Raw genomic sequence first — 25475 nt, forward strand, 5'->3', positions numbered from 1 at the left:
GGCACACATGCGACAGTGCATTTGGAACGTCCCAGTCCAAGGTCAAATCTCTAAGAGAGCTAAGGCGTCTGGGCTGTAACTGAAGCCCTCATTACTAACCTAAGGGGACAATCGTCCTTCACCAGCCCGGAGGACACTTCAGTCCGCTCGTAGACCAGCACGACCCGAATGCCCTACGTGCAATCAGGCGCCTGGGCTGTACATTTTCACAGGCTGGGGTCACTCATTTAAAACCAGATGCTGCTTCCAATGGTTCATGCAGCCGAGTCCAAGACCTCTCAAGTCACCCACAAATCTTTTATAGATGGGTGGAAATGTGAAAAGAGCAGACTTGTGTAGGAAGATTCTGAGACCTTTCAATGCCCTCCGACGCAGGTGGGAACGGGCTCCGCAGATGAGTTCAAAGAACAGCACCAGTTCAAATAACTCACAGAGCTGCAATAAAAATGTGGCTCAGGGCAAGAGGCCTGCGGGGTGAGAGAAGTCTCTCAAAGTGCTTCTTAGAGCTTCTAAGTGCTTCTACGAAATGTAGATTCGATCTTCAGTAAACAATAAACAATTTTCTCTGCTCCAGCCTGATCTCCTTTAGATGTGACCTAATTTCCTCTGGCACACAGTCTGTGGGCCTCTGCTGGGTTTGTGCTAAACAAACCTGAGGACAGACACAGGGCAAATGTTTATTTCTCATGATGTTGATTTCGAACATACTATGCAGAGATTGAATGGGCATGAGTTCCAAAGCTATGGACCTTGGTGTAACTTGGAGGATAGAAAGATGTCTTTATTGATACTTTCAAATATTTTATAAAGTATATTACCTTTGACTTAGAGAAAATCTACTTTTATTGGTGCCGGATTGCCTACGGGTCTTGGGTGGCTCATGTGATGAGCAACTTCAACATTACTGTAAACTTTAGAGTCATGGAACCTTAAAACCAGGAGGTCATCTGGTCCACACTCATCAATGTGTATGCAGACACTGATGCCTGGGAGAAGGTAAGGAACTTAATCTGTGGGCAATGAAGTAGGGGTAGATGTGTGATAACAACTCTCACTGAAAAACCAATCAATCACAGACTTGATAAATTACGGTAAACGTACACAATAGACGGTGTTACAACATCTGAGAGTGTTTTATGTTCAGATGTGAAAAGATGTCTATAAATCAATTAAAATATGTCTTGAGAGTTTATGTTTAGTGAAAAAAAACCAAGTTGCACAACAGATGATATGGGGTAATCTGACTTTCCCCAAAATATATACTTTTAGTAAATGAACATGCACATGTACACTAGCTAGAGATAGATAGCTATAGGCAAAGACATTTACCTTTGGCTTTCTCTGCAGGGTTAGAGTTTCTATTTTTTATATCTCTGTTACCGTTTAAAATTTTTTACATCATTTTACTGGCTTTGCAACAAGAAAAAATAATTCAGATTTGTAAAAAGAAAAGGAAAAAACCCAGAAAACAAAACCTACCCAGGTCTCCTCTTTCCCCACTCGTTGCTCTTTTCGAAAATGTACAAGGTGACCCCTGCCCAGGGGACAAGAGCGAGGACAGAGCTGGAATGGTGAGGGAGGGTGCCACATCAGTTAAGAACTCTCCATGCTCTTTGGCAGTCAGGAGACCAGAGTGCTCTGAGCCACGGACCCAGAAGGCCAAGCTGGACAGACAGATGTTCAAGAAACAGCCAGCAATCTGAGGGACAACGTATGACTTAAACCTCTGGTCTTTCAAAAACATTTCTATTTTCCTGTGCCTCAGTTTCCTTATTTATACACGTTTTCTGGTGTGCAGGGTCCTGGAGAGAAAGAAACCATAAAAACAATGTGTATCGTCCCAGGCCAGGGAGGCCCCATCTGAGGCACCAGCACTAAATAAACTCCAAGGTGGCTGTGAAAACTACAAGGCGGTTTTCCGGGGACAGCCAGCAGGCAAAGTGCATCTCAGGCAGGCGCAAGAAAACGATTTACAGCCTGAGAAGGCCCCTATGGCCCCTTCTAGAAACCTGATTACTCTGTTTATGACAACTCAGGCAGCAAAGGATAAAGTGCGTCTGCTCTGTCAAATGGCAGAAGCTTAAGTGAAAGTGAATGCTCCTCTCCCAGGACCCTGGGGCTGGAGGACCCTGGGGTTGGAGGGGACAGACACAAAGCACCCACCCTCGGCAAATGCAGCACACGACTGTCACTTCAGTGCCCCCATCTCTGTCAGAAATAAACATGGAAACAAAGGGCTTGCATTCCCACCGAGCTGAGACAAATGTAAATTCAGCCAAGCCTGGGCTTGGGGGAGGCCGTAGATGCGTCATGTGGTCATTATAGATGTCGTGGCAGTTCAGATACCCTCTGAAGCCTCAGTCATGACACGGAGCACCCTGTCACTGTGTTCCCCTGCTTAAAAACAGAGGGCTTTAGAAGGAAAGACTGCTCTTTGCTCCATAAACAATAGTGATATGACAATGGCTGAGTCCTGGCTGTTCCAGCTTTTACTCAACGAAATGTGTTTCTGAAAAGACTCATGTAAACGGAATCAGGCAGAAAAAGCCCTGGCACTGGACTGGAACACACTCCTGGAGGAAAAGGCATCAAAGCCTTTATGGGTTCTCTATAGTAGCTGGAAGGGGGGAAGTGGGAGGAATTTCACTGTCCTCCTTAAATATTTCTTTTCTGTTTGAATTTTCACAAAAAGCATAAATATGTAAACAGAAAAAACCAACAGAATGCAAAAGGAGCTCGCTGGCCACTCGTGGAGCCCAGAAAAGCATCCTCTGGTAACACAGTAACCACCCCTTGATGTATCTACTTATCTTGGTAGGTCAGCATTTGTAGGCAGAAAAAAACCCAATAATTTTTCTGAGGAACTCTCCTGCTACTTAAAGGAGCCTCGCAGAGCATCGTAGCAGATTCATCAGCTCTTCATTTCTCGGCTCTTCTCCAGAGGTCAATATTTTTGGATTTCAGGTTTTTCCAAAGTGACATACCCACATTCGATAGCATTTGCCAGAAATGGCAACAAGAGGACCAGAAGCCGACAGAAGGATGTGAACATCTAGGCACTGATGATGCAGGGAGTGGCTGGGGCAAACTGTGTCCTCATCCCCCAGATTATCCTTGGGAAGCTCACGTGACCAGCAAGGCTTCGCAGCACTTGTAACGATAAAACCAGTCAGATGAGAGCTCTTCACCTCCAATGGGTATATAGAAATGCCTCCAAATGTCGGGTTCATCTTGGGAGACACTGTCACGGTACAGGAGAATTCGGCTGCTGGGTCTGATGGCCTTTTCACCTTTTGCTCCACGGCTGCTGGCCAAAGCCTGAGAAGTCCTCATCGCCCCAGGCAGCCTCAGAGCCTGCTAAGCAGCTTGTGGAGTGGGAGTAGGGGAGGAGGGAACTTACTAATGAGAGAATCATCACGAGGGAGAGAAGTCAGAGACCCTCAGAGCTGGGTAGCAGCACTTAGCGGTTAAAAATGAGGCTTCTAGATAGAGCCGGGTTCCCTGGGTTCAAATCCCAGTGCTGCCATTTACCAGCTGTGTGACCTTAGGCAGGTTACTTAGTGTCTCTGTGCCTCAGTTTCCTCCCCTCACAGAGTTGTCTGGAGGATTAAATGAGCTAATACATACAAAAAAATGCTAAGAATGTGTTGGGCACTATGTAAATGTGCTATTATGATCATATCCGACAATTTCTGGGCTCTCCATCATCTTCCTGCTGCTGCCAGTGCTGAAAGCAAAATGTTCCTTGTGTTGCTTCTCAGGCTCAAGCCAGATGAATGCCCATCTCTAGGCGTCTGGAGGAAACTGTACTCATGAAAGGTCACGTGTCAGCAGATCGCTCGTGCCTGCCCCTCACCTAAGTAAAGCCCTTCCGTGGGAGCCTCTCAGCATCTCTCGGGCTGGGGAGGGCAGATATGACTACAGGGATTCCCAGACAGATTCGCACAGGAGGAACGCTGACACTGAGACTGGCCCCAAATCACATGACCAGCGGACAGAGCTAGCCTTAGCATAGGTTCCCCACAGCAGGCTAAACAGACTCGTTACACAAAAATAGCCATTATTACTTCTTACACACTGCACGGTTCACAAAGCATTGTCACCTACATGGTCTCATTTGACCCTCACGAGGGCAGGACAATGCTGGTCTACCCTCAGACCATCGAATCAGGAGACTGTGCTCAAATGGCCACATAAGATGTTCCGAGATTAGAGGCATAATCAGAAGGATCAAAGCCAAGTGAAAACCTAACTTCAAAAGTCATTATTAGGAGAGTATTTTCCCCATTTAAGGAAATAGAGCCTCCGAGAAGTAAAGCCATTTGCCCAAGGCCTCTCAGCTGCAGGATCCGGAACTGGGACATGAACTTAGGGCCTCTTGCCTCCCTATCCACAGCAAAGGGCCTCTGGTTCACTGGTCAGTGCCGGAGGACGCAGTTGAGGCACAGACAGACACAGAGTCACCCTGCCCTTGCCTCTCCTCGCTCCCTCAGCCCCTGCCCCTTCATAAAGGGACTCAGTTGACACGGGCTCTCTTTCCCGTGCCCAGACCCCTGGCCCATCTGGCACCCAGCCCTGCCTCCCCTGTCTGGGTCACAGCCCCTTTCCGCTCAGTGCTGGGATCTCAGAACTGGCTCCGTGGTCCACAGTGTGGGAAACAGGCCCTGGGGTAGGTGGTGCTGGAGCGGACAGCGCCCCCATGGGACACAAGGTCAAGTCATCGGGCGTCTGACTCCAAGACAAATGCCAGGTTCACTGAACCCGGCCATTCTGCTCTCCTAGGACTGACCCCAAGCTGTCACTGACGGGCCGTGGCTCTCAGCCTGAAGACTGAAGAGGGAAACCACAACATTCCTTCACACACGGGCTTGCAGACAGGGGCTCCCTCTTGAAGCACGTCTCCCCGAAACACAAATAAACACACACAAACAAATGGAAATCTCGGCCCAGACAGGCCTCACTTCTCATCATGAACCTCTTCGCCTCCCCACTCACTCAGCCCCCAGGGTCTAAAACCTACACTTCTCTGCTTGCTCTTCCTGAGTTTTGCTCAAATGCCCCGACAGACACGTGGAAGGGACGGCACGTGGAGGCCCGCTCTGCTGAGCGCAAGAAGAAAGAGCCTGCAGCTGCTCACATCACGAATTGGAAAAATACAGGCACAGGCAAAACCACACAGACATGCGCCCTCAAGCAGGGTTCGGCCAAACACAGTTTGCTTTACAGGTGGCTCTGCGGCTCCCACCCCCTTCCCCACATTTGCCAGGGAGGAAGAGAAGCTGGGCAGCTCCTGGGGGACCAGGCTACACGCAGGGGGAAAACTGAGGTGGGGAGAGCGAGTTGTCACAATTGCTGGAAGAAGGAGGAATGAATCTTTAGAGCTTTGGGGGACGAAAGTGCCCGTTGTAGAGAGGAAGGAACACAAACACAACTAAAAACGAAGTATTGATATTATGCAGACGTCACCATTTCCCCAAGGGGTCAAAAATACCACTAGTGCACGGTCCGTACTTTTCAAACACATTTTCTCTTTCTGTTCAAGTTTCAGAATTACCCACTCACAGGAAATGGTCCACTTCAATAAAATGTCCAAGTCTTAGAAAACACACAGCACACACACACACACACACACACACACACACACACACAAAACCCTCATACTTATTTTTTTCTAAACCAGTGCTGAATGCTAGAAAATCTTTGAGTGCTTTCAATTTTAAGAAATTATGTCAGCTTTTTAATCTATGTGTTTCAACACCAGCTGGACTGAATTAAACAACTCTTTTTTTAAAAAAATATTCATCCATTTATTTATTTATTTGGCTGTGCCGGGTCCCAGTTGTGGCATGTGGGATCTCCAGTTGCGGCATGCAAACTCCCAGCTGTGGCACACAGGATCCAGTTCCCTGACCAGGGACTGAACCCAGGCCCCCTGCACTGGGAGCGTGGAGCCCCAGCCTGTGGACCACCAGGGAAAACCCTGAATTAAACAACTCTTGACCTCTGCTTTCCTGCTCTGCACTAAGCCCCATCTGTGCCAGCTTCACCCCAGCCCCTTCTGTACCTCTACACGCAGGCAGAGCAGGTGATACAGATGCGTTGATGATGACCAATGACAGCGGAGAAAATGCTTCTGTACTCACATTTGTCCCTGGGGAAGCTGAAGGGAATGCGGGATTTGACTGAGTAAATGACCTCGCAGGAATGGCCGCATATGATGTTCCAAGATTTGAGGAGTAATCTAAACGGTAAATTACACAAAACTGGGTGAAAACCTAGTCATTTCCTTGACCTTCAGAAGTCATTATTTATGGATATGTGCAAGAGTAATGTTCCTCCTATTTAAAACTAAAAATGACATTTTACTAAATGTTCTTTTAAAAAAATATTAAATTTAGCTTTTCTTTCTTGAAATAAATCATTCTTTCTCATAAATGTTTAAAAGTCGTAAGGCAAACATAATAAAATAACTGGTTTAAGCCCCCCAAAATAAAGTCATTATTAGGACAGAAGTGGGAAGAGAAAAGTGAAAATTCCATTTTAACACAGTGATTAGTGATTGGCATGATTATACTTCTGGGCATGTTGATAACCAGCAAAGCTTTACGTCTAAAACACGTAGAAAACACTGAGGAGGCCAGAGAGCAGACCCAATGCATTTTAGCATCTTGGGATCTGTTTGCTTTATAGATGTGTCCACAAAGGCACATCGGGGACATTTGGTTATTAAAGATGGGGAGTAAATGTCAAACAGATAGCTAGTGGGAAGCAGCCGCATAGCACAGGGAGATCAGCTCGGTGCTGTGTGTCCACCTAGAGGGGTGGGATAGGGAGGGTGGGAGGGAGACGCAAGAGGCAGGAGATATGGGGATATATGTATATGTAGAGCTGATTCACTTTGTTATAAAGCAGAAACTAACACAACATTGTAAAGCAATTACACTCCAATAAAGATGTTAAAAAAATAAATAAATAAAGGTGGGGAGTAAGAAGCCTTTGGAAAACTGATTTCTGCTTCAAGCTGCTGATCTGTGGGGCCCTTTCTCACCTTCATTCCCAGCAGGGTTATAAACGGCTGTGCTGTTGGGAGAGGCACACAGTGTTCCCTCTGCAGAACCGAGTACACACCGGACAGCGGCGCTGGAGAGGGGTGAAAAAGGGAAACCAGTTACTCAATAAGTTAAACAAAGAATTCCCATGTGACCCAGAAATTCCACTCCAAGGCTTAGACCCCAAATAGCAGAAAATAAATGTTCAAACAGAGATGTTCACAGCAGCCCTATTCATAATAACCAAAAGGTAGAAACACCCCAAATACAGATCAAAAGATGAATGGATAAACACAATGTTTATATATATATATATATATATAATATTATTCAGCCATAAAAAGGCTACATACGCTACAATGTGGGTGAACCTTGAAAATATTATGCTAAGTGAAAAAGCCAGTCACAAAAGGTCACATGTTATATGATTCTATTCATATTCAATGTTCAGAAGAAGCAAATCCATGACGACAGAAAGCAGAGTAGTGGTTGCCAGGGGCTGGGGGTAGGGAGGGGGAATGGGGAGTGACTGCCTAATGGATATAAGTTTCCTCTGGGGGTGATGAAAATGTTCTGGAACTAGAGACTGGTAGTATTTGCAAAACCTCGTCAATGTGCTAAACACCATTGAATTGTACACCTTAAAATGGTTAAAATGGTGAGTCTTATCACAATAAAAAAATGGGGAGCCAGAAAAGAAATGCCTTTTTAAAATCACTTTTTTAAATTGTGGTAAAATACACATAACATAAAACTTACCATCTTAACCATTTTTAAGTGTACGGTTCGGTGGCATTGAGTACATTCACACTGTTTGGCAACCATCGCTACCCTCCATCTTCCGAAGAACTCTTTCCCATCTTGTAAAACGGAAACTCTGTACTACCTCCCCAGCCCCTGCTCCCCGCCCCTGGCAGCCACCCTTCTACTTTCTGTCTCTATGAATCTGACGACTCTCAGTACTTCCTGGAAGTGGAATCACACAGCATTTGTCCTTTTGTGACTGGCTTATCTCACTTAGAGTAACGTCCTCAAGGTTCACCCATGTTGTTGCCTGTGTCAGAAATTCCTTCCTTTTGAAGGCTGAATAATATCCCACTGTAAACACAGACCACATGTGTTTATCTATTTACCTGGCCTGGACATTTGGGTTGCTTCTACCTGTTGGTTACTGTAAATAAGGAAGGGAGGCCTTTTGGATGAGCTCATTTCAAAACACTTAACCCCATCCTCTGTTCTACATCCCTGGGCCCAGGCTCCTCTCTTCTGTGTGGGTATCTGGAACCCCTTCCTCACTGGTCTCCCCGAGTCTGCCTTTGCCCCCACCACCTATTCTCAGCATGGCAGCCAGGGTCCCAGTCAGTGAAGCCAGAGCACATCCCTTCTCTGCTCAGCCCTCCAGGGCTCCAGTCCCATTCAAATCAAAAGTGAAAGTCCTCTCCACAAGCCCCAGTGCTCAGGATGCAGCCCCACTGCTTCCCTGGCTCCTCCTCCCAGGTACTCCGCACTGCTCACACTGATGCTGCCTGAGCATCCTTGGACCACGCCAGGGCCCTCAAACTCGCTGTTCCTTCTGCTGGGAGTGCATGTCCCCCAGACCGCCACGGTTCATTCCATGCCCTCCTGGGATGTCCTCAGTGAGGCCTTCCCACCACCAGCCCCTCTGAGTGTGCGCGCACACACACACACACACACACACTTCCTGCCTCTGCCCTGATGCCGTTTTCTGCTTAGCGTTTACCACCAGAGATGCTATAGAGTTCACTAGTTTATCATCTGACACTGCCCCACCCCCCTGCCATTAAGTGTAAAGCTCCTTGAGAACAGGGATTTGCTTGTTTTGTCCTCTGCTCTTTCCCCAGCAAGAACAAAGCAAGGCGCACAGTAAGTGCTCAGTGAACGTGCGCTGAGTGCATGCATGAACCTGTCCTCCCGGACAGCACTTACTTTTCAGAGAAGAGCAGGCATTTCTGAGCATGGAGTTTCCCTTTTACATGCAGCTCCCAGTCCTAGGCCAGAAGGAGAGAAAAATGACCGAAGGAGAACTGAGCCCCCAGGAAGGCAGTGGATGAGTACAGATTTCCTCCTAAGGGCAGGGAGGGCAGAGTGCCCAGATGCTGGACCAGCCCTGCTGATGCCTCTCCCTCCCCTGCTCCCCTCCCATCCAGGCTCCTCCCCCGTTCCTGCCTCCCTAACCAGCCGTCACTGTCATCATCATCATCATTGGCCTCCACCTGCACATCCCATGCCTATCTTGGACAGGAGCCCAGATTCACAAGTCCGATTTCCTCTTCCCCTCTCAGGGGGCCCCTGGTCCCACCACACCTCCGATGTACTTCCATATGAGAATCTGGCAGGTGGACTCCCAGGGAGTTGCAAAGCCTTAGAAAAGACTTATGAGAGACAAAATCCTCCATCACCTCCCACGTTAGCCGGCCCCCTCCTGAGACAGGAGGTGAGAGGGTGTGGTCCACCCAAGTGACAGGGATGCGTTTGCATGACATAACCCAAGCAGGGGTGAATGACACACTGTGGTGTGTTACCCGCTAAACAAGGATTACTGTGCTCTGCAGACAAGATGAGAGACAAGAGGCCGTACAGCTCAGTGATAAGAGGCACAGGCTCTGGGAGGGTCAGACCCACGTTTGAATCTCCACTCCACCACTTTCTGGCTATGGGGCCCTGGACAAGTCATTTCATCTCTCTGGGCCTCAGTTTTTGCATCTGTAAAATGAGTATAATAATAGTATCTACCTTGGAGAGTTACCGCTGACACAGAGGAAGGGTTTAATATATGCTAACTGCAATTATTCTTGCTTTGGAATATTTTACTGCATCATCAATACATCTTGGGGGAAAATTTATACTACCATGGACTTTTGTTTGCAGGGGCCCAAAGCACTTCATAACCACTGAAAAGGTGTAATAAGGCTCTACCTCCATTTTGCAGATGCAGAAGCTGAGGCCTCTCTATAACAATTCGTCTAGGTCCCACCTGAGAATTACTCCCTTGCCCAACTCAAAATTCTGCTAACACTTTCCCCCTTTTGTACTCAGTACAGTATACGTTCTCAAGGAATGTAGGCAAGGAGTTAGAGGCTAATTCCTGAGTCCCTTTTCCATAACCCAAGTGGGGTCACTTGGTCCTCCACTCACCCTCATCTCTCACCTATAACCATGGGTAAGAATCTCTCATTTGCCTTAAAGCAAGGGACTGGCCCTGATACATTTCTGAAATTCCTTCTGGTTCTAATACCTAGGCTTTTCGTCAAGGGTACCGATGGCAAAATTCTGTTACCCAGTCCCCAAATGTCACAGTTCCTTGCCCGTGAGCAGCAGGAGTTGGGCTGTGGTGGAGAGCCCACAAGGCTCCAGCTGTGGCTCCCAGCCGGTCCTGGATGACTCACCTTCAAATCAAACACCTTCTTGTCGCAGATGCTACAGACGTGGGGCAGGTGGAGGGGGGTCACACCGTGAAAGTCATTCAGCTCGTGCGCCTGCAAGGGCTGCACAGACAGCATCGCCTGCTCCTCCGTGGCCCGCCGCCAGGCTCCGCTGAAACCCTGTTTGCTGTTGTTGAGCCGACCCCCAAAGGAAGGAGGGGTCCTGTCTGGGGTGGGCTCCTCGGGGTCATACAGCTCATAGGGCTGGCTGGGGGCTGGAGGCCACAGGTTGGGGACTGCTCTAAGATCGGGCTTGCTTTGGCCAGAGAATCCATGGGGGCTCTCCCACTGGCTGTTCGGACCCTGCAGCAGCGGACCTACCTCGCCTTTCAAGCCCCCGGCCGGCTCAGCCGCAAATCCACCTGCCACCTGTGACCCTTGGGCGTTGGGTCCGTAGAAGTCCGTGGGAAAGGCGGCTTGGCCATCTTGCCCTGAGTGGCTGTAGTGCCCTTCATAGGTCACGCCGCCCGAGGTAGAGGCCGAGGCTGGCAGGAAACTGGGCTGACCATCAGTTTCAGAGCCATATGCCTGGCCCGAGTTGGCTTTACCATACTCGTAGAATCCCGCTGCAGCAGGGGCGGGCCCAGTCTTGCCGATGTCCAAGATGACTGCTGGCTGGGCAGGGGTCTGAGGCAGGACCCCGCTGAAAGGGTGCATCACAATGGCATTGGGGGGCTGGCTGGGGAGACTCACAGAGGGCCCTGGGCCTCGTGTCTGGCCCTGGGGCGAGAAGGCAATTGCATTAGAGGGAAACCGGGCACTGGGCATGGTTGCTGCGTGTTGGGGCACCCCGGTGTGGCCATGGGGGGAGCTGATCATGGACGGATGCCTCAACTGGTTGAAGAGAGGCTGGGACATGGCCACTTTGGAGAGGACTTGGTTCAGGACGGTGGCGGCTGCAGTGTTGTTGGTGACGGCCGTCTGTGCCAGCTTTAGCCGGTGGAGGGTGAGCTGAGCTTGCAGCTGAGCCAGCTGGAGGCTCGCGGGCGAAGGAAGCAGCGGGTTTGGGTTACTGACCGAGAACGGGGTCTTGTCCAGGAGTTTGGCGGCACTGCAGGGAGACAAAGGCCTAGATGCACAGCTGTTTTCCACCCAGGGGGACAACAGGCTGTTTGTCTGCTCATCTGTGGTCGCCCCTCCCATACAAACAAGACCCTCCCACACAGGCCCCACATGTAATCGAGTCTGCAAAAACCTATGCTCATACACATCAATTAAACAATTATTTTAAAACTCCAACAGAAAAATTCTCATAGGGTATAATGTTCAATCTCATTGGTAATCAAAGAGATACAAGTAAAACCATTAGAAACAAATATTTGCCTAGCAAAGTAGCAAATATATATATATATATATATACACGTATATATAACTATATAGCCATATATATATCTCACAGCACTCAGTGCTGGTGAGATAAAGCAGAATGGATACGACATCAATGATAGTCTAAACTCGTGCGACTTTGTCCAAAGGTAGTCTGGCGACATGTATTCATTACAGCCATACTCTTTGACCCAATAATTCAATTCTATAAATCTAGCCTAAGAAAATGAGCTAAAATGCAGACAAAACTTGATACCCAAAGATGTTTAATGATACTACATTATTTAAGAGTCCAACGTTGAAAGTTACAAATAACTGATAATAGTAGGGAGGGGAGTTTTAAAGTGAGTAAATTATAACATATTTATAGAATGAAATGTTCAGTAACCATTCACTACTGGTACGTACATTTCTATTGTATTATGTAATATTTAAGACATTCAAAAAAGTGTTCCCGGGCTTCCCTGGTGGCGCAGTGGTTGGGAGTCCGCCTGCTGATGCGGGGGACACGGGTTCATGCCCTGGTCCGGGAAGATCCCACATGCCGTGGAGCGGCTGGGCCCGTGAGCCATGGCCGCTGGGCCTGAGCGTCCAGAGCCTGTGCTCTGCGACGGGAGGGGCCACGGCAGTGAGAGGCCCGCGTAACGCAAAAAAACCCAAAACAAACAAAAAAGTGTTCCCATCACCAAGCTTAAAACAGAAAACATGCCACCACACTAAGTCCTCCTTGGGTATCTGCTCTCCCATCCTCATCCCACACTCATCCTTGCCGGTCATAGGCTCCATTTTGAATTTGGTAAGGTCATCGTTTACAAAGGAAAAAAAAATTAGTGACACGAGAAAAATCCATAGACTCTAATGTTAAATGAAAAAAGTAGTCTTCAAAATTGCACACAGAGTGAATTGTGTGTGTATATTTCTGCCGAACACATTTTCATCCTTGTCCTCATTTCACATCCAAAAGCAACAAGAATCATGTGCCCTTCAGTTCACTCTCAAACCCAACTAGCACAGGAAACAATCAAAAAATTACAAGTGAAGAATCTGAATTTGAGATCACAGGCAGTGGTGGGCTCTCACAGAATCTTATTTCGGGGGTGTTCTGTCTGACACGTGCCTTTCACGTGACCCCTGTTGGTTGGTTACGGTGTTTTCTAGACCAAAAATCAGGACCCGTGGACTGGAAAGGGAACAGACTTTCCCAGAAAATCTGGGACACGTGGTTACCATTGTCATGGCTCTTTTGTAAGACCCTATATTTCCTGGTCTTAAAGTCCCCTTCCGAGGAGTGGGTGCAATCAGGAAATGTGTTCGGGATGTTGATAAACTGGAATTCTCAGGACATTTTAATGGGAAGAATGGGACCGTGCAATTGAGATTGGGATTGCCATGGACAGCCCAGGCTGCACGTTCAGCATGTCTACGGCAGTGTGGGATAGAAACTGCAAAGCTGGGACACTTTAGACAAGGTGTCCACTGTCACATGCTCTGTCCCATACAAGTCTGATGACAATGAAACAAAGGAGAAGGGCCAGAGGTAGGGACAGGCGAGGGAAAAAAGGGAGGTATGTGGCATGTCACTCCTCTCCCACTTTGGGTTGGCGCATTACATTGGTCCGAGAGAATGAGGGGAGGCAGGTGGGGGAGGCAGGTGAGTGTGAGAGATTCTCACATTTACTGCGACACTGTGTGGCCAGTGCTTTGCCTATGTTATCTCATGGGATCTCGCCATTAGTCCTATGGGCTATGGGTAACCTCACCCCAGTTTTGCAGGGCAAGAACCTAAAGCTCAGAGAGATTAGGTGATCTACTTAACGAATACCCATTGTTGGTGAGTACAGACCAGGGAGTCAAACCCCAGCCAGGCTTTGCAAAGAAGAGAAGGGGCGCAAGTGGTTAAGTACACAGCTCCTCAGCCCTCCCCGAGGACTTCTTCATGGCCTGCTTCACTGTTTTGCCTGAAGTGAGTTCTCAGAACATTAGGCACACCCACATTCAAATTCAAGTATAAAACACACTTCGCAGCCAGACAAAAACGACTTTGTCTTACTCTTTCTCATTCTATGAGAGATCAAGAATTTGCTGTAAGTCATTAAAGAGACAGGACCTTCACCCAGCCGGCAGCCCTGCTGTGCTCCAAGGACAACACAGGCTGGCTGCGTTTTAAGATACTGGGGGGCTGGTTAAAGGTCGTGACAGACCTTTTCTCCTCTGGGTAGTTGTGCTGGTTGCAGCCAAGCCTTGGTGGCCCCAGTGTGGCCCGGGCACAAACCATGGCAGCAGCAGAGTTGCGGAAGTGCTAACTGTCCACGTAGGCAAGAATATGAAAGGAAAAGGAGGGTGCTCTAGAGTCTGGTGATAGATTCCTACTTGTGTAGTATTAAGTAGCTGAGCTTTGGAGGAGCAATTAAGCTTAACTCAAAACCCTGCCCACACAGTGCCAACCCTTACCTACCAGGGCTGTCCTGCAACGCAGCCTGTCCTTGCTAACAAGGCAATGATGAGGTGCCAACTTGGTTTCTATGAGAGAGTAGGACAAGGTTGGTTCCGTTTTTCCCAGAGAAGTCAACTGTGTTTTCTAAAACTGTGTTCTGGGCTGGAGGGAGCTCTTGCTGGAGTTTCCCCTTTGCCTCTGAAAGGACACGCAAGGAAGAGCCGTCTTTCCAACTAGGAGAGCCAACCTCGCTGGGTATTTGTAGGTCAGCCACGGGAAATGAGTGCTTTTCTGAGGACAGTCCAGGTTACAGAAGTTTACTCATTCACATGCAGCATGAATTAAGAAGACTGGCTAGATTTTCTTCCCAACTTCTGCTTTGCCTAGCAAATTCCTATTGTCCTTAACTTGAATCAACCTTGAATGGAAGTGATTTCACATGAATCATCAGAGCTAGATAACTTTATGAACCAAAGACCCTTCGATAAAAAAGAAAAGGCACTTTATCCTACTTATAAAAAGCCTTAAAATTCTTAGCCTATCAGCATTAATAACTTAAAATTCAGGTGCATATAACAATCATACTTCTGAGCCAAAAATTGGGGCATGTCTACCCTAAAGGGTAGAACAGAGGTCACCCTCCTGTCTTCCTTGGTTTTTCACTGTCACATCACTGCCTTATATTGAAAATAACTGCTTATGTGCCTCTCTCCCTCCACTAAACGTAAGCTCCACCAGGGCAGGGAGCACGTCTCGGAGATTCTCGCATTTTCCGGGCACACTGCCTCGCACTTGGTGGGTACTTGGTAACCGCCACGAACAGAATGAAGAAGGAAGATAATGGATGCATTATAGGAAGGAGAATCTAAATATATGCAGAAAACAAATGGATTTTGCTGTTGTATACAGCTTACACTTCACTCAGGTACAGAGCCACCGGCCTAGGGAGCTGTCTACAATTCTCCATTCCAAAGCAAGAGTTCCAACACTTTCACTCCCTGTCCAAATCTAGGTTTTGAAATCAAATGGATAATCCCTGTGGTAGGCTGAATAATGAACACCCCCCCACAAAAAAAATATCTCTACATCCTAATCCCCAGAACCTGTGAATCTTACCTAAAATGGTAAAGGGGACTGTACAGATGTGATTAAATTAAGGATCTTGAGATGGAGAGATTATCCTGGATTATCTGAGTTGACCCAACGTAATCACAAGAGTCCTTATAAAATAGAGGCAGGGGGATCAGAGTCAGAGAGAGAAGATGTAAGGATGGAAGCAGAGTCAGAGAGGAGAAAAGATGCTATGCTGCTGGCTTGGAAGATAGGGGGAGGGGCCGTGAGCCACGGAAATGCAAGTGGTCTCTAGAAACTGGAAAAGACAAGGAAACAAAATTTCCCCTCGAGCCTCCAGAAGGAACCAGCCTTGCTGACACCCTGACTTTGGCCCCGTGAGACTGATTTCGGACTTCTGATCCCCAGAACTGTAAGAAATTTAAATTTAACTGTAAATTACTAAATTTGTGGTAACATGTTACAGAAGCAATAGGAAATTTATAAAATCCACCAAGAAAATTAGATGCAAAAGAGGCTTCCACTCAGAGAGGCAGCAATGGGTGTGGGGACATTGGCTGGATCTTTCTGGTATGAACTCTTGCCCCCAGAGATCCTGGGGAGCACAGACCATCTGACCCAGGATCGGAACACCCTCTGGGAACTTAGCCAAGAGCCAGAAAAACCCAGAAGTCTCTTCCTTTTCCGACTCACATTTCTCTAAGCAGCTGGAGCAATGGCACCCTGGGAGAATTACAGACCCTTAGCGATCAAGTCATCCACCCCTCTCATTAACAAAGAAAGTGACTTGCCCAAAGGCACACAGTTGGGTGGCAGTAAAACCTCAATGAAAACCCAGAGCTTTCAAACCAGCTTCTAGTGCCTGACAGAATAGCCTTGCCTCCAAAAGCCTTAAGTTCCAGAACTATTTCATCACCAAATTATCATCTCCACCCATATTTCCCTGTGGTCCTCCCCTCTGTTCAGTGAGATGCTGACTACCTTCCATATGCAAGGCACTTGCTGAGCCCTGGGGAGGTGCAGAGATACAGGCCCTTTCTGGAACCCCTGTCAGCTCCAGAAGTGAGAGCAGGGATGCCCCCTTGTCTGGGGAACAGGTGGGGGGCAGGGTTCTATGCACCTGCCACATCCTCTCTTCTTCTAGGTCTTGTGCAGCAGCTCTGTTTGCAGTCATATGGTCAAACCTCATCTCTCGGCAGGAGGGAGTGCAGCCCAGTCAGGCACATGACCTGGGCATCCGGCACAGAGCTAGAATACCTACCACACAACCCCACAGAGGGCTGGTCCACATTTGCAAAAGAAACAGCACAGCCGCTCTGATCCATCCAGGCCTCCATGAGGCTCACTTCCCCCAGGGCTGAGGTTTCTTTTCCTTTCCTGAGCCGTTAATTGTAACAAAGAATTCACAGTGCAAAAAAAAAAGGAATTCACAGCGAGTAATTACATTAAAAACTTTGGTTCCCTGCTCACTTAGAAAGTTGGTTTTTTTGTTTGTTTTTTGGTTTTGTTTTTCAGTTAAAGCAGAATTTCTCTCAAGCGTTTTAGAAATAAAATACAACATAAAGGAGAACGAGTTGCCTTTATAATACTGGGAGATTTAGGAGCTCCAGATGAACACTGTTTCTAATGGTTTAATCCCATAGTGTCAAATGGATGTGTGACATATTGCACCCCCTGGGACAGCCAACATCTGTCTCTAACCCTCACTCTTTGTCCCAAAGCTCTTTCACATTTTATTCTGAGTCCCCAGCGGGATGTCATGATGGATTAGTATTTGGGCACAAGAAGTGAGGCACTGTCCTTCTTCAGTTTGAGTCGGGGTGCTGGAAATTCAGCAAGAGTTTTGTGACATAATCCATCCTGTTCTGAAAGGAAGGGAGGGTACCCATGACACAGACGGGCCGCAGGGCCTCTGCTCTGAAACAGACTCCAGCAAAGGGGCCAACGGGGCTTCACGAGTTTGATTCAGCCCACAGGGACTGAGCATCTATTCTGTGCCAGGCAAAGGTGCTAGAGATGGAAAAAGAGAAATCTTCCCGAAACCACAGGGGAGACAGGTCAACACAGAGAAGACGAATGTTCCGAGGTAAGCACAAAACAGTAAGGTACACCAGGAAGTGGTTCAAGCCTCAGACATTTCACAGAAATGTAACAAGTGAAAGAAAAGGCCAACTCAAGGGCCTTCCCTGAACTCTGAACAAAAACTTGCAAACATTCTGGGTTTATTAATCAACGTACAGATGCAAAGATGCATCAGCTGTTGGTGAAAGGCAGCAATAGGGTGAGTTGTGGTCAGAGACCCGGCTTCCGTCTGCCTGTTACTGGTTGTATGATGAGGGAAAGTCGCTTAATTTTTCCAACCCTCAGAATTTTCTCATCTATGCAAGAAGAATAGTAATGCCCACCCAATGTGACCCAGTCCTGGACAGTCAGAGCCCCTGGCCACAGTGACTGGCTCAGGAATGGACACTCCTGGATACTGCTGGAGCTGTCAAGAGAGGGACACTTGTCTTCTTGTTAGGCCACGGCCAGGTTGCTCAACTGGCAGAATTTAAGCCACCACTTAAGGATGCCTGAGAATAAAGCCCACCCAAACACAATGGCCTGGAGACAGGGGCACAGGCCACTCCTAAATGTCTGCATAGGGATGCCTCATGCCGGCTTCCCCTGGATCTGCTTGGACTTTTCTTTCCATAAGCCAATGCATTTCCTTTATGTGCTTAATAAAAATAACAATGTAAAAAGAAAGCCAACCTCCTTGAACCACCTGCATGGAATTCAGACGGTTCCCTCCATGGCCTCACGTTGACTCAAGAGCTCCCTGTCACGCCCCAGCTCCTTCTGCAGAGCAGAATGACCATACGGACCCAGTGGCTGGAGGCGAGGGGTTACTCAGGGGACGCTCGGGCAGGTACTTTGGTGTATCTGCTGACCAGAGAGACCTGCTTCCTGGAGGTTCGGGAAACAGAACGCTCCTCCATCCTCCGTGGACTAAGGGCCCCGCACCGTGGTCACGAGGCCACGTATGAATAGGGTGCCAGGGGAGAGGCCCCGCAAGGGTGTGGGCTGCAGGACTTTCTACAGGTTTGGAGAGCCGGCTCTGGCCACACAGGTGCTCCCGTGAGAGGGGACATAATGCCTCGGCCCTCACCTGGGAGCAGTTTCTAAGCCATGCCTTTCATTCCTCAGCACCTAACAAGCCATTTTTTGTTGTACTAAGAACTGGCTTTATTATGCAAGGCATTCATTTATCCCCCAGGAGGAAAAGTTCTTTATTACAGATATGATGGTTCTCTGGTCTTCTTTCACTTGGAGGAGAGGTAAGTGTACATATTGGGCTGTGGGCTGCCCTGTACGAACCAGGGTGGGAAATCAGGCATCCTGGGTTCCAGTCGTAACTCAGCGCTTGTCAACTGAGTCACAGTGGACAACAGACCTTACCTCCCTGAGCCTCAGCGTCCTCAACTATGAAAAGAGAAGTCACAGTCTTTCCTCATTTACATTATGAGGGTTGATGCGGGATTCACTAAGGAGTTGTCAGAACGCTCTGGAAACTGTGCCGTACAGACGTAAGGATGTGGCATTGGCCGAAGATTACTGGAAAGAGAACATCTTCTGTGTGATCACAGCACACTCTTCCCTTTCAGAAAACATTCCTCTACAGAGGAAGTGATATTTGTCACTCACGTCCTCGGAGATAATCTCATTGCCACTAGGATTCAGAGTAGAAAGAGGTAAAATCGATTCAGCCATATTAATGGAATACCAAGCATACCGATGTGATTGAGCTCTGCATCACACATGGCGGGCGGGGATGGGAAGGGGCATCGCCCAGAGGCTAAGGGCACAGGTTTCAGAGTTTGTATCAACCTGGGTATGAATTCTAGTTTGCCACGTATCAGCTGGTGACTGTGGGCAAATACTTATTCTCTCTCAGCCTCAGTCCTCATTATTAAAGCAAAGATGGTTATATCTGAGCTGTAACCTAAGCTATAGGTTTGTTCTGAGAGTTAAATGACAGGGTAGGCATAAACTGTTCCACACAGCTCCTACACACAGTAATCAGTCGCTAAACCAATGCAGCAGCGAGCGGCACAACTACTAGACTTCTTACCACTGTCATTACCATTACTATTACTACCATCACCGTCATTGTAGTCATCATCAGGGCAAAGGGCAGGTGAGCTCTGCCAAGGCAGAGTGACAAATCTTCCTCAAAGACAGACAGAGATGGATGACAGAGAATACAAAGAGATGTAAACACAGAGAGAAAGGAAGTAAAAAAAAAATAGAGTGGACATGTGCTGGGAGAGGAGAGAGCAGGAGTGCGGACTGGCACTTGGGGGGACACAGAGCGTTACCACAGCTGCTTGGTGAACTGGATAAGGAGTCAACAGTAGATCTGAAGGCCATGCAATAACGCAAGGACGCAGCTGAAGTTCAGTGGTATGAATGTGTGTGGACTCACAGCAAGCTCTGCCCTGATAACGTTTGGCCATCCAGAAGCAGAAGCCAAGAACCGCAGCTCAGAGCATGGTGGCACCTACCCCAACGGGACCGGTCACATTTTCAGTAAGCACCATAACGTCCAAGATACACAATCAGGAATTTAAATTTACTTCCAGTTCAACACAGTCCCAATGAATATGCCATTTCTTCTCACATGGTAAGATACAAAATACCATCCGGGTGAGAGAGCTCATGACCAGGCAAGAGAAGGTTTTCCAGGTTTGTTCACACTTTACGGAGCAACCAAATCAAATCAAGTGCACTGGTCAGGGTCAGGGTCAGGCTCAGGCTCAGGGTCAGGCCTTTGCTGGGTCCTGCCCTTCCATTGCCTCCTGGGAGCTGAACCTCAAATCATAAATTCTCAACTCGCTGTAACACTCTTAGAAGCTAGGTCAGGATATGAACCACAGGGAACAGTCCTAAGTGTCAGGTTACAAAGATGACGATGATGATACCACAGTAATATTGGGGCTGAAGTTTACCCTGTAGCTAATTATCACAAGTGTTAAGAGCAAGAAGAGATCTCAGAGACTAGTTTAACACACTCATTCTACAGAGGAAAAAAGGGAAGCCCAAAGGACTTGCCATAACATGTGAATCAACCAAAGGACTTGCCATAACATGTGAATCACACAGCGAGATAGAGGAGAGCTGGGACTGGAAGCCAGCGCTCATCCTCGTTCCTCGGGGCTCATGCAGGCACTAGGGTGTACCGTCCCCATCAGCATGCAACAGGTGAGTCTTCTTTCTGGGAGAAGAGTGAGATCACACACGTTTTTGACAGTGCTGTCTTCCTGGTAACAAGAGAGCTCCTGGATTATCACTTGAGAGGCCTCTGTGACTAATTTTGAGATGACTGGGTTCATGCTGGCATTATCCCATGTTTGGGTTTTAGCCTGACATTATCATATGATGATTCATATCACCATGACACCTCTTGGAATGATTCATAACAGCAATGATAATCCTATCATCTCTCTTTTGTTTCATATTTTTTAGTTGGAGTCTTAGTGTTTTCACCTCATTGGCTATCTGACCTCTAGGACAACCATATGGGTAGGTAAATCAAATATGACCATTTCCAGTTTATATTAAGAAGACTGAGTGAGACCAAGAAAGGTCAGAAGAATCACCAAAGGGCATCCAGGGACTAGGCTGGGACTTGAATGAGGGTCTCTTTACCGTAAGGCCAGTTTTCTATCCTCGGTTTCCACATTCATGAAAGGGAGCTTCTAAAACCACATTCCTGTACCTACTTCCTTGGGTGCAGTTTTTTTGCTTGGGGGGGAGTTGTTTGTTTACAGGTACTAAATATAAAGCTATTTCCTTTATTTTGTGTTTTTTTCTCCCAATTTATCATTTTCCAGCTTTATGAGTATATAATTAACATATAACATTGTACAAGTTTAAGGTACACATGTAATGATTTGATACATGTATATACTGCAAAATGATCACCACAGTAAGTTTAGTTAACACATCTAGGATGTGACGTTAAATAACACATTTGATACCAGATCACCAGCCTTTTGGTCCATTGCACTCTGTACCACTTCAATCAGTCAGAATAAGATTCTAGGAACCTGTGGGACATGCAGTCACAAAGGGGCAGCTAGTGATTTTATAACTGACAAGAGAGGGCCTGCCTTTCCTGCCGGAGTTATTAGAAGTGCTCAAAATGTGCAAAAGAGACCTGATAATGCAGCAACTGCAGAGAAAAGAATACACATCCTGCTAGTGTCATAACAGGAAAAGACTTAAAGCAGAGAGAATTAACGTCAACTTAACCACCAAGAGCCAGATATTAGCTTTGTTTTTTCTTTTCCTTCCTTCTGTACCAATTTTCTTTCTTTAAAATATCCTTTATTTTATAAAACGATGGTATTGTAGGTGGTAATTTATTTTTCATATTCATATTTGTTTTGTTTTGAATTATAAAACTACAAAAATCTAAACAATATAACCAATACTTACTAATTAATTGCTCATCACTCCAAATTAACAAATGCTACCATTATGGGCATTTTGGGCCCAGATGTTTTTTATCAAAAAAATTAAATTATACAGATAAAGCTGATATCCTACTTTGAGACACTGCCTAATTCCACCTTCATCTCACCAATAACATCTACATATGTGTGTATATCTATTTATCTATATATCTGTCAGTTTACCCATCTATATATAGAAAAATTATAAAAGTAAGAGACTTTTTCTGTACCTGCATGAGCTCATAAAACAGCATGTAAGACTGGTTTCAGCATTTCCCTTAAAGAAACAAATGCATATTCTTCCAAGTTTCTTTTCACACACTGAAGATTGAAAGCAGTGTGGTGGAGTGAAGAAATTGGCGAGCTAGAACTCAGAAGACCCAGGCCAGGTCCCACAGCCGCCATTTACTCCCAGTGGGATTACATGTCAGTCAACTTCCCTTTTTGTGTAACATGAGAAAGCTGGATGAAAGGATCTCCAAGGCCTCTTCCACCTTTGAAATCTGATGACTCTAAAGTTTAACTTCCTCGTCTGTCAAACGGAGATAATAATGTCCACCCTGCTAGCTGTTACAAAGATCAAACATGATGTACAGGTGTTCTGCAAAGCACAGTGATGATAATAATAGCAGTTGAATAATACTGAATTATTATTATTATCATTACTTACAAATTGAACTAATTTTAAGCTCCTGGGAATGCTTTTAAAGAAACTATTGTTATACTATAATTGTTATATATATCTTGGTTCAGATAGATGTGCTGCAGTCCAGCCAGCATGAAATAATTTAATTTCTTCTAACCCTCCTTTCTTGGGCAGGCAGTTCTACACAAGGAGAGGCCCTCAACTCTGTCCGTGAAGACTAAGTGAATGAAATACTAAAAGCGCCTCGCCATAAGACGCTCTCCTCTACGAAGCATGCCACAGACAGAACCAGCTTTCACAGTAAAATGCAGCTCAGAGCCATTCGGGACTGGAGTTGGTTTGCCTGAGACACAATTCTTCAGGAAATTCACGCAGAATTTCACTCATTTTGTGCAGGCTGAAATCAAGGCGGGTGATTTCACTTCCAGGGGTTAGGAGAGATCTGTTTTCTCAGTGACATAAGATATGGTGACCTCTCAACGCACAAACTTTTCCAGGGAACATCAGGGTCTTTTGGGATGGAAAAAGAAGCTGTTTTCTTTAAGAAGCTGTTTGAAATGTATATTTAAGGGAATTCCCTGGCGGTCCAGCGTATAGGACTTGGTGCTTTCACTGCAGCACTTTCACTGCTGTGGTTCAAGTGCAATCCCTGATTGGGAACTAAGACCCTGCAAGCCGTGGGCGTGGCCAAAAGAAAAAGTTGAAATGTATATTTTAAAACTGCTATATAAATTCTCTGTGAAGCCAAATGTTAATGTTTATACAAGCAAATGAAATAATTCGGGGTTTATAGGCCACTCCAGCCCCAGGGAAGAACAATGGGCACACGAACACCTTTGCAATATACTGCTCCCTGCAGCTGGACAACCTCCCCACCACTCTCCCTCACCTGGGTAACTACCATCCTTCAACATGCAGCTTAGATGGCACCTCCTCCAGGCAGCCTCCTCTGACTCCTGCCCCCATCCAGTGTGTGCTCGTGCCCCTTCAGTGAGCCCCCACAATGCCCCGCCGTTCTGCTAAGCCTCAGTTACACTCTAACCCCTACCACCCTCGCTACTAATTGTCTACTCCATCACGCATCTGATGTCCTCACACCCAACGGTCATTTTGAAGCCAGAAACTACATGGCCATTTCACGTCACAGTGCCTGGTACACAGTACGTGTGTGGAGCCAATAAACACATCTATACATGTACACACCTGCTCCGTGTGTGTGTGTGTGTGTGCGGAGATAATAGCTGTGTATCACATTCTCAATTTGTTTTCCTAGCTAAATGTGCCATGTGTACGCGGCTAAAAGGCTTTGAAGATGAAGCTCCGTGGAGAATGTAGATTAGACTCTGTCTTTGAACACTGTCAAAATTATGTAAATACCACCACCACATCAAGGATAAAATTCTAAAATATTCAACAAACAGACTTGTTGCCACATTTTTCCTTTTAACTAAGTCTGAAGAAAATGCAATTTCAGTGTGTGATCTGAGGAGATATGTGCCTAATCTACATGATTCTGAAATGAAACACATGTTCCAGGAATGGTCCCTATGTTTTCTAAACTTTATTTTCAGTAGTTTATACCACTGAGATTTTTCTGGTAAATGTACAAGGATGATTATAAAACTCAAGCCAATTTTAAATCAAAATAAAAATTTAGATTAATTTTAAAGAATTTAAGTTCTCGCTCAGTAAAGCTGGTCTTTTCCTAGAGTTGCCTGATTATTACCTGGACATATTAATCAATGTGATTTAAGCCAAATACTAGGAGTCCACATGAAACTGAAGAGGCAGTGTGGGGTATTTGGGGAGGAGGCCAGGAGAGACACTACTTTGGTTGTTAAGTAGACCCCCTTCTTAGACAGGCTCTGTCACCAATAATCGTACATCTTATTGCAGTCAGTTTACCCTGCAGACCTTAGTTTTCTCATCTGTGAAATGGGAGGGTCAGATGAGATAACATTTAAGGTTCCTTTATGCCTTGTGATTTCAGGATGGTGGGTGTTTTTCTAAAGCTGTTATTTATGGACACATGGAAAAGCAAGGATGATCTGGCCACAGTGTAGAGACAGGTTTCAGCCCGAGTGATCTGAGTTTCTAGCCTCTGTTGCTCCTCTAGTCCTGGATGACTTCAGAGGCACTTAATCTCCACTTCGATCTGTCTGTGAAATAACAAGGCGAAACCAGAACAGTGATTTTCGAGTGTTGAAAATCAGAACATCAGGAAAATCAGGGGCATCAGGAAAGTTTCAAAACACAGATGCTGAGCTCACCCCAGTCTCTATCTTAGGAGGTCTGGGTTGGGACCTGAGAATTTGCATTTCTAACAAGTCCAGGTGCTTCTGATGCTGCACTTTGAGAACCACTGAACTAGATGATCTTGAACCAGTCTTCCAACTCTAAGAATCTATGGTGAGTTATAAGGAATGTAGTAACAGCTGTATTTTTTAGGAGCCGCCTCTATCTACTAGTTGTGCAGTACCCCAGGAAGGAGCTTCCTTTTCCATGCAAAGGAAAAATGTGATTATTCTTATACCTATCTTCCTTTAAGAGACTCAGCCCACATGTTCAACAACATTTGGCCTCCTGGAATCAAAACACTCAAGGTTCACAAACCTCAGGTAATTTAGTTGGTAGATTGATTGGCTCAGTGTCATGTTATCTTTGTTGAACAGGAAGAAAACATGCCTCCATTTACACTGAGTTCACTAACACAGAGAACAGAAGAATCAGACTGCAGAATGTCAAAAGTTCTTTAGTCAAAAGCAACATCATCATGAGAAAGTCCACCTTCCAACTCACCCTAGGCTTAAAAAAAAAAAAAAGTCTTTGATAAAATCATCTATATCACTAGATTTCAATGGCACTGCAATTACTTGAGATGTTTTTTAATGTACTGATGCCCATTTAATGTACTGGGTCCCATTTCCGGAGACTCCTTTTCACCCTAGGCATTGGAATTTTTAATAGCTACCCGGGAGACATTGTGAAACAAAGTTTGAGATTCAC

The 25475-nt window shown here is 46.4% G+C and overlaps 1 protein-coding gene across 1 annotated transcript in view; it reads right to left on the minus strand.

Moving 5' to 3' along the window:
• Positions 1–25475, minus strand: part of RBM20 (RNA binding motif protein 20) — a 216529-nt gene that overhangs the window by 52143 nt on the left and 138911 nt on the right. The window contains exons 2-5 of the mRNA XM_060286236.1: positions 10457–11543; positions 8997–9058; positions 7049–7140; positions 6144–6241 (exon numbers count right to left, since the gene is read on the minus strand). Of these exons, the coding sequence (XP_060142219.1) occupies positions 6144–6241; positions 7049–7140; positions 8997–9058; positions 10457–11543 (1339 nt within the window). The remainder of the gene's footprint in view (positions 1–6143; positions 6242–7048; positions 7141–8996; positions 9059–10456; positions 11544–25475) is intronic.

This window comes from Globicephala melas, chromosome 16 (genome assembly GCF_963455315.2).
Source record: "Globicephala melas chromosome 16, mGloMel1.2, whole genome shotgun sequence".
NCBI lineage: Eukaryota > Metazoa > Chordata > Mammalia > Artiodactyla > Delphinidae > Globicephala > Globicephala melas.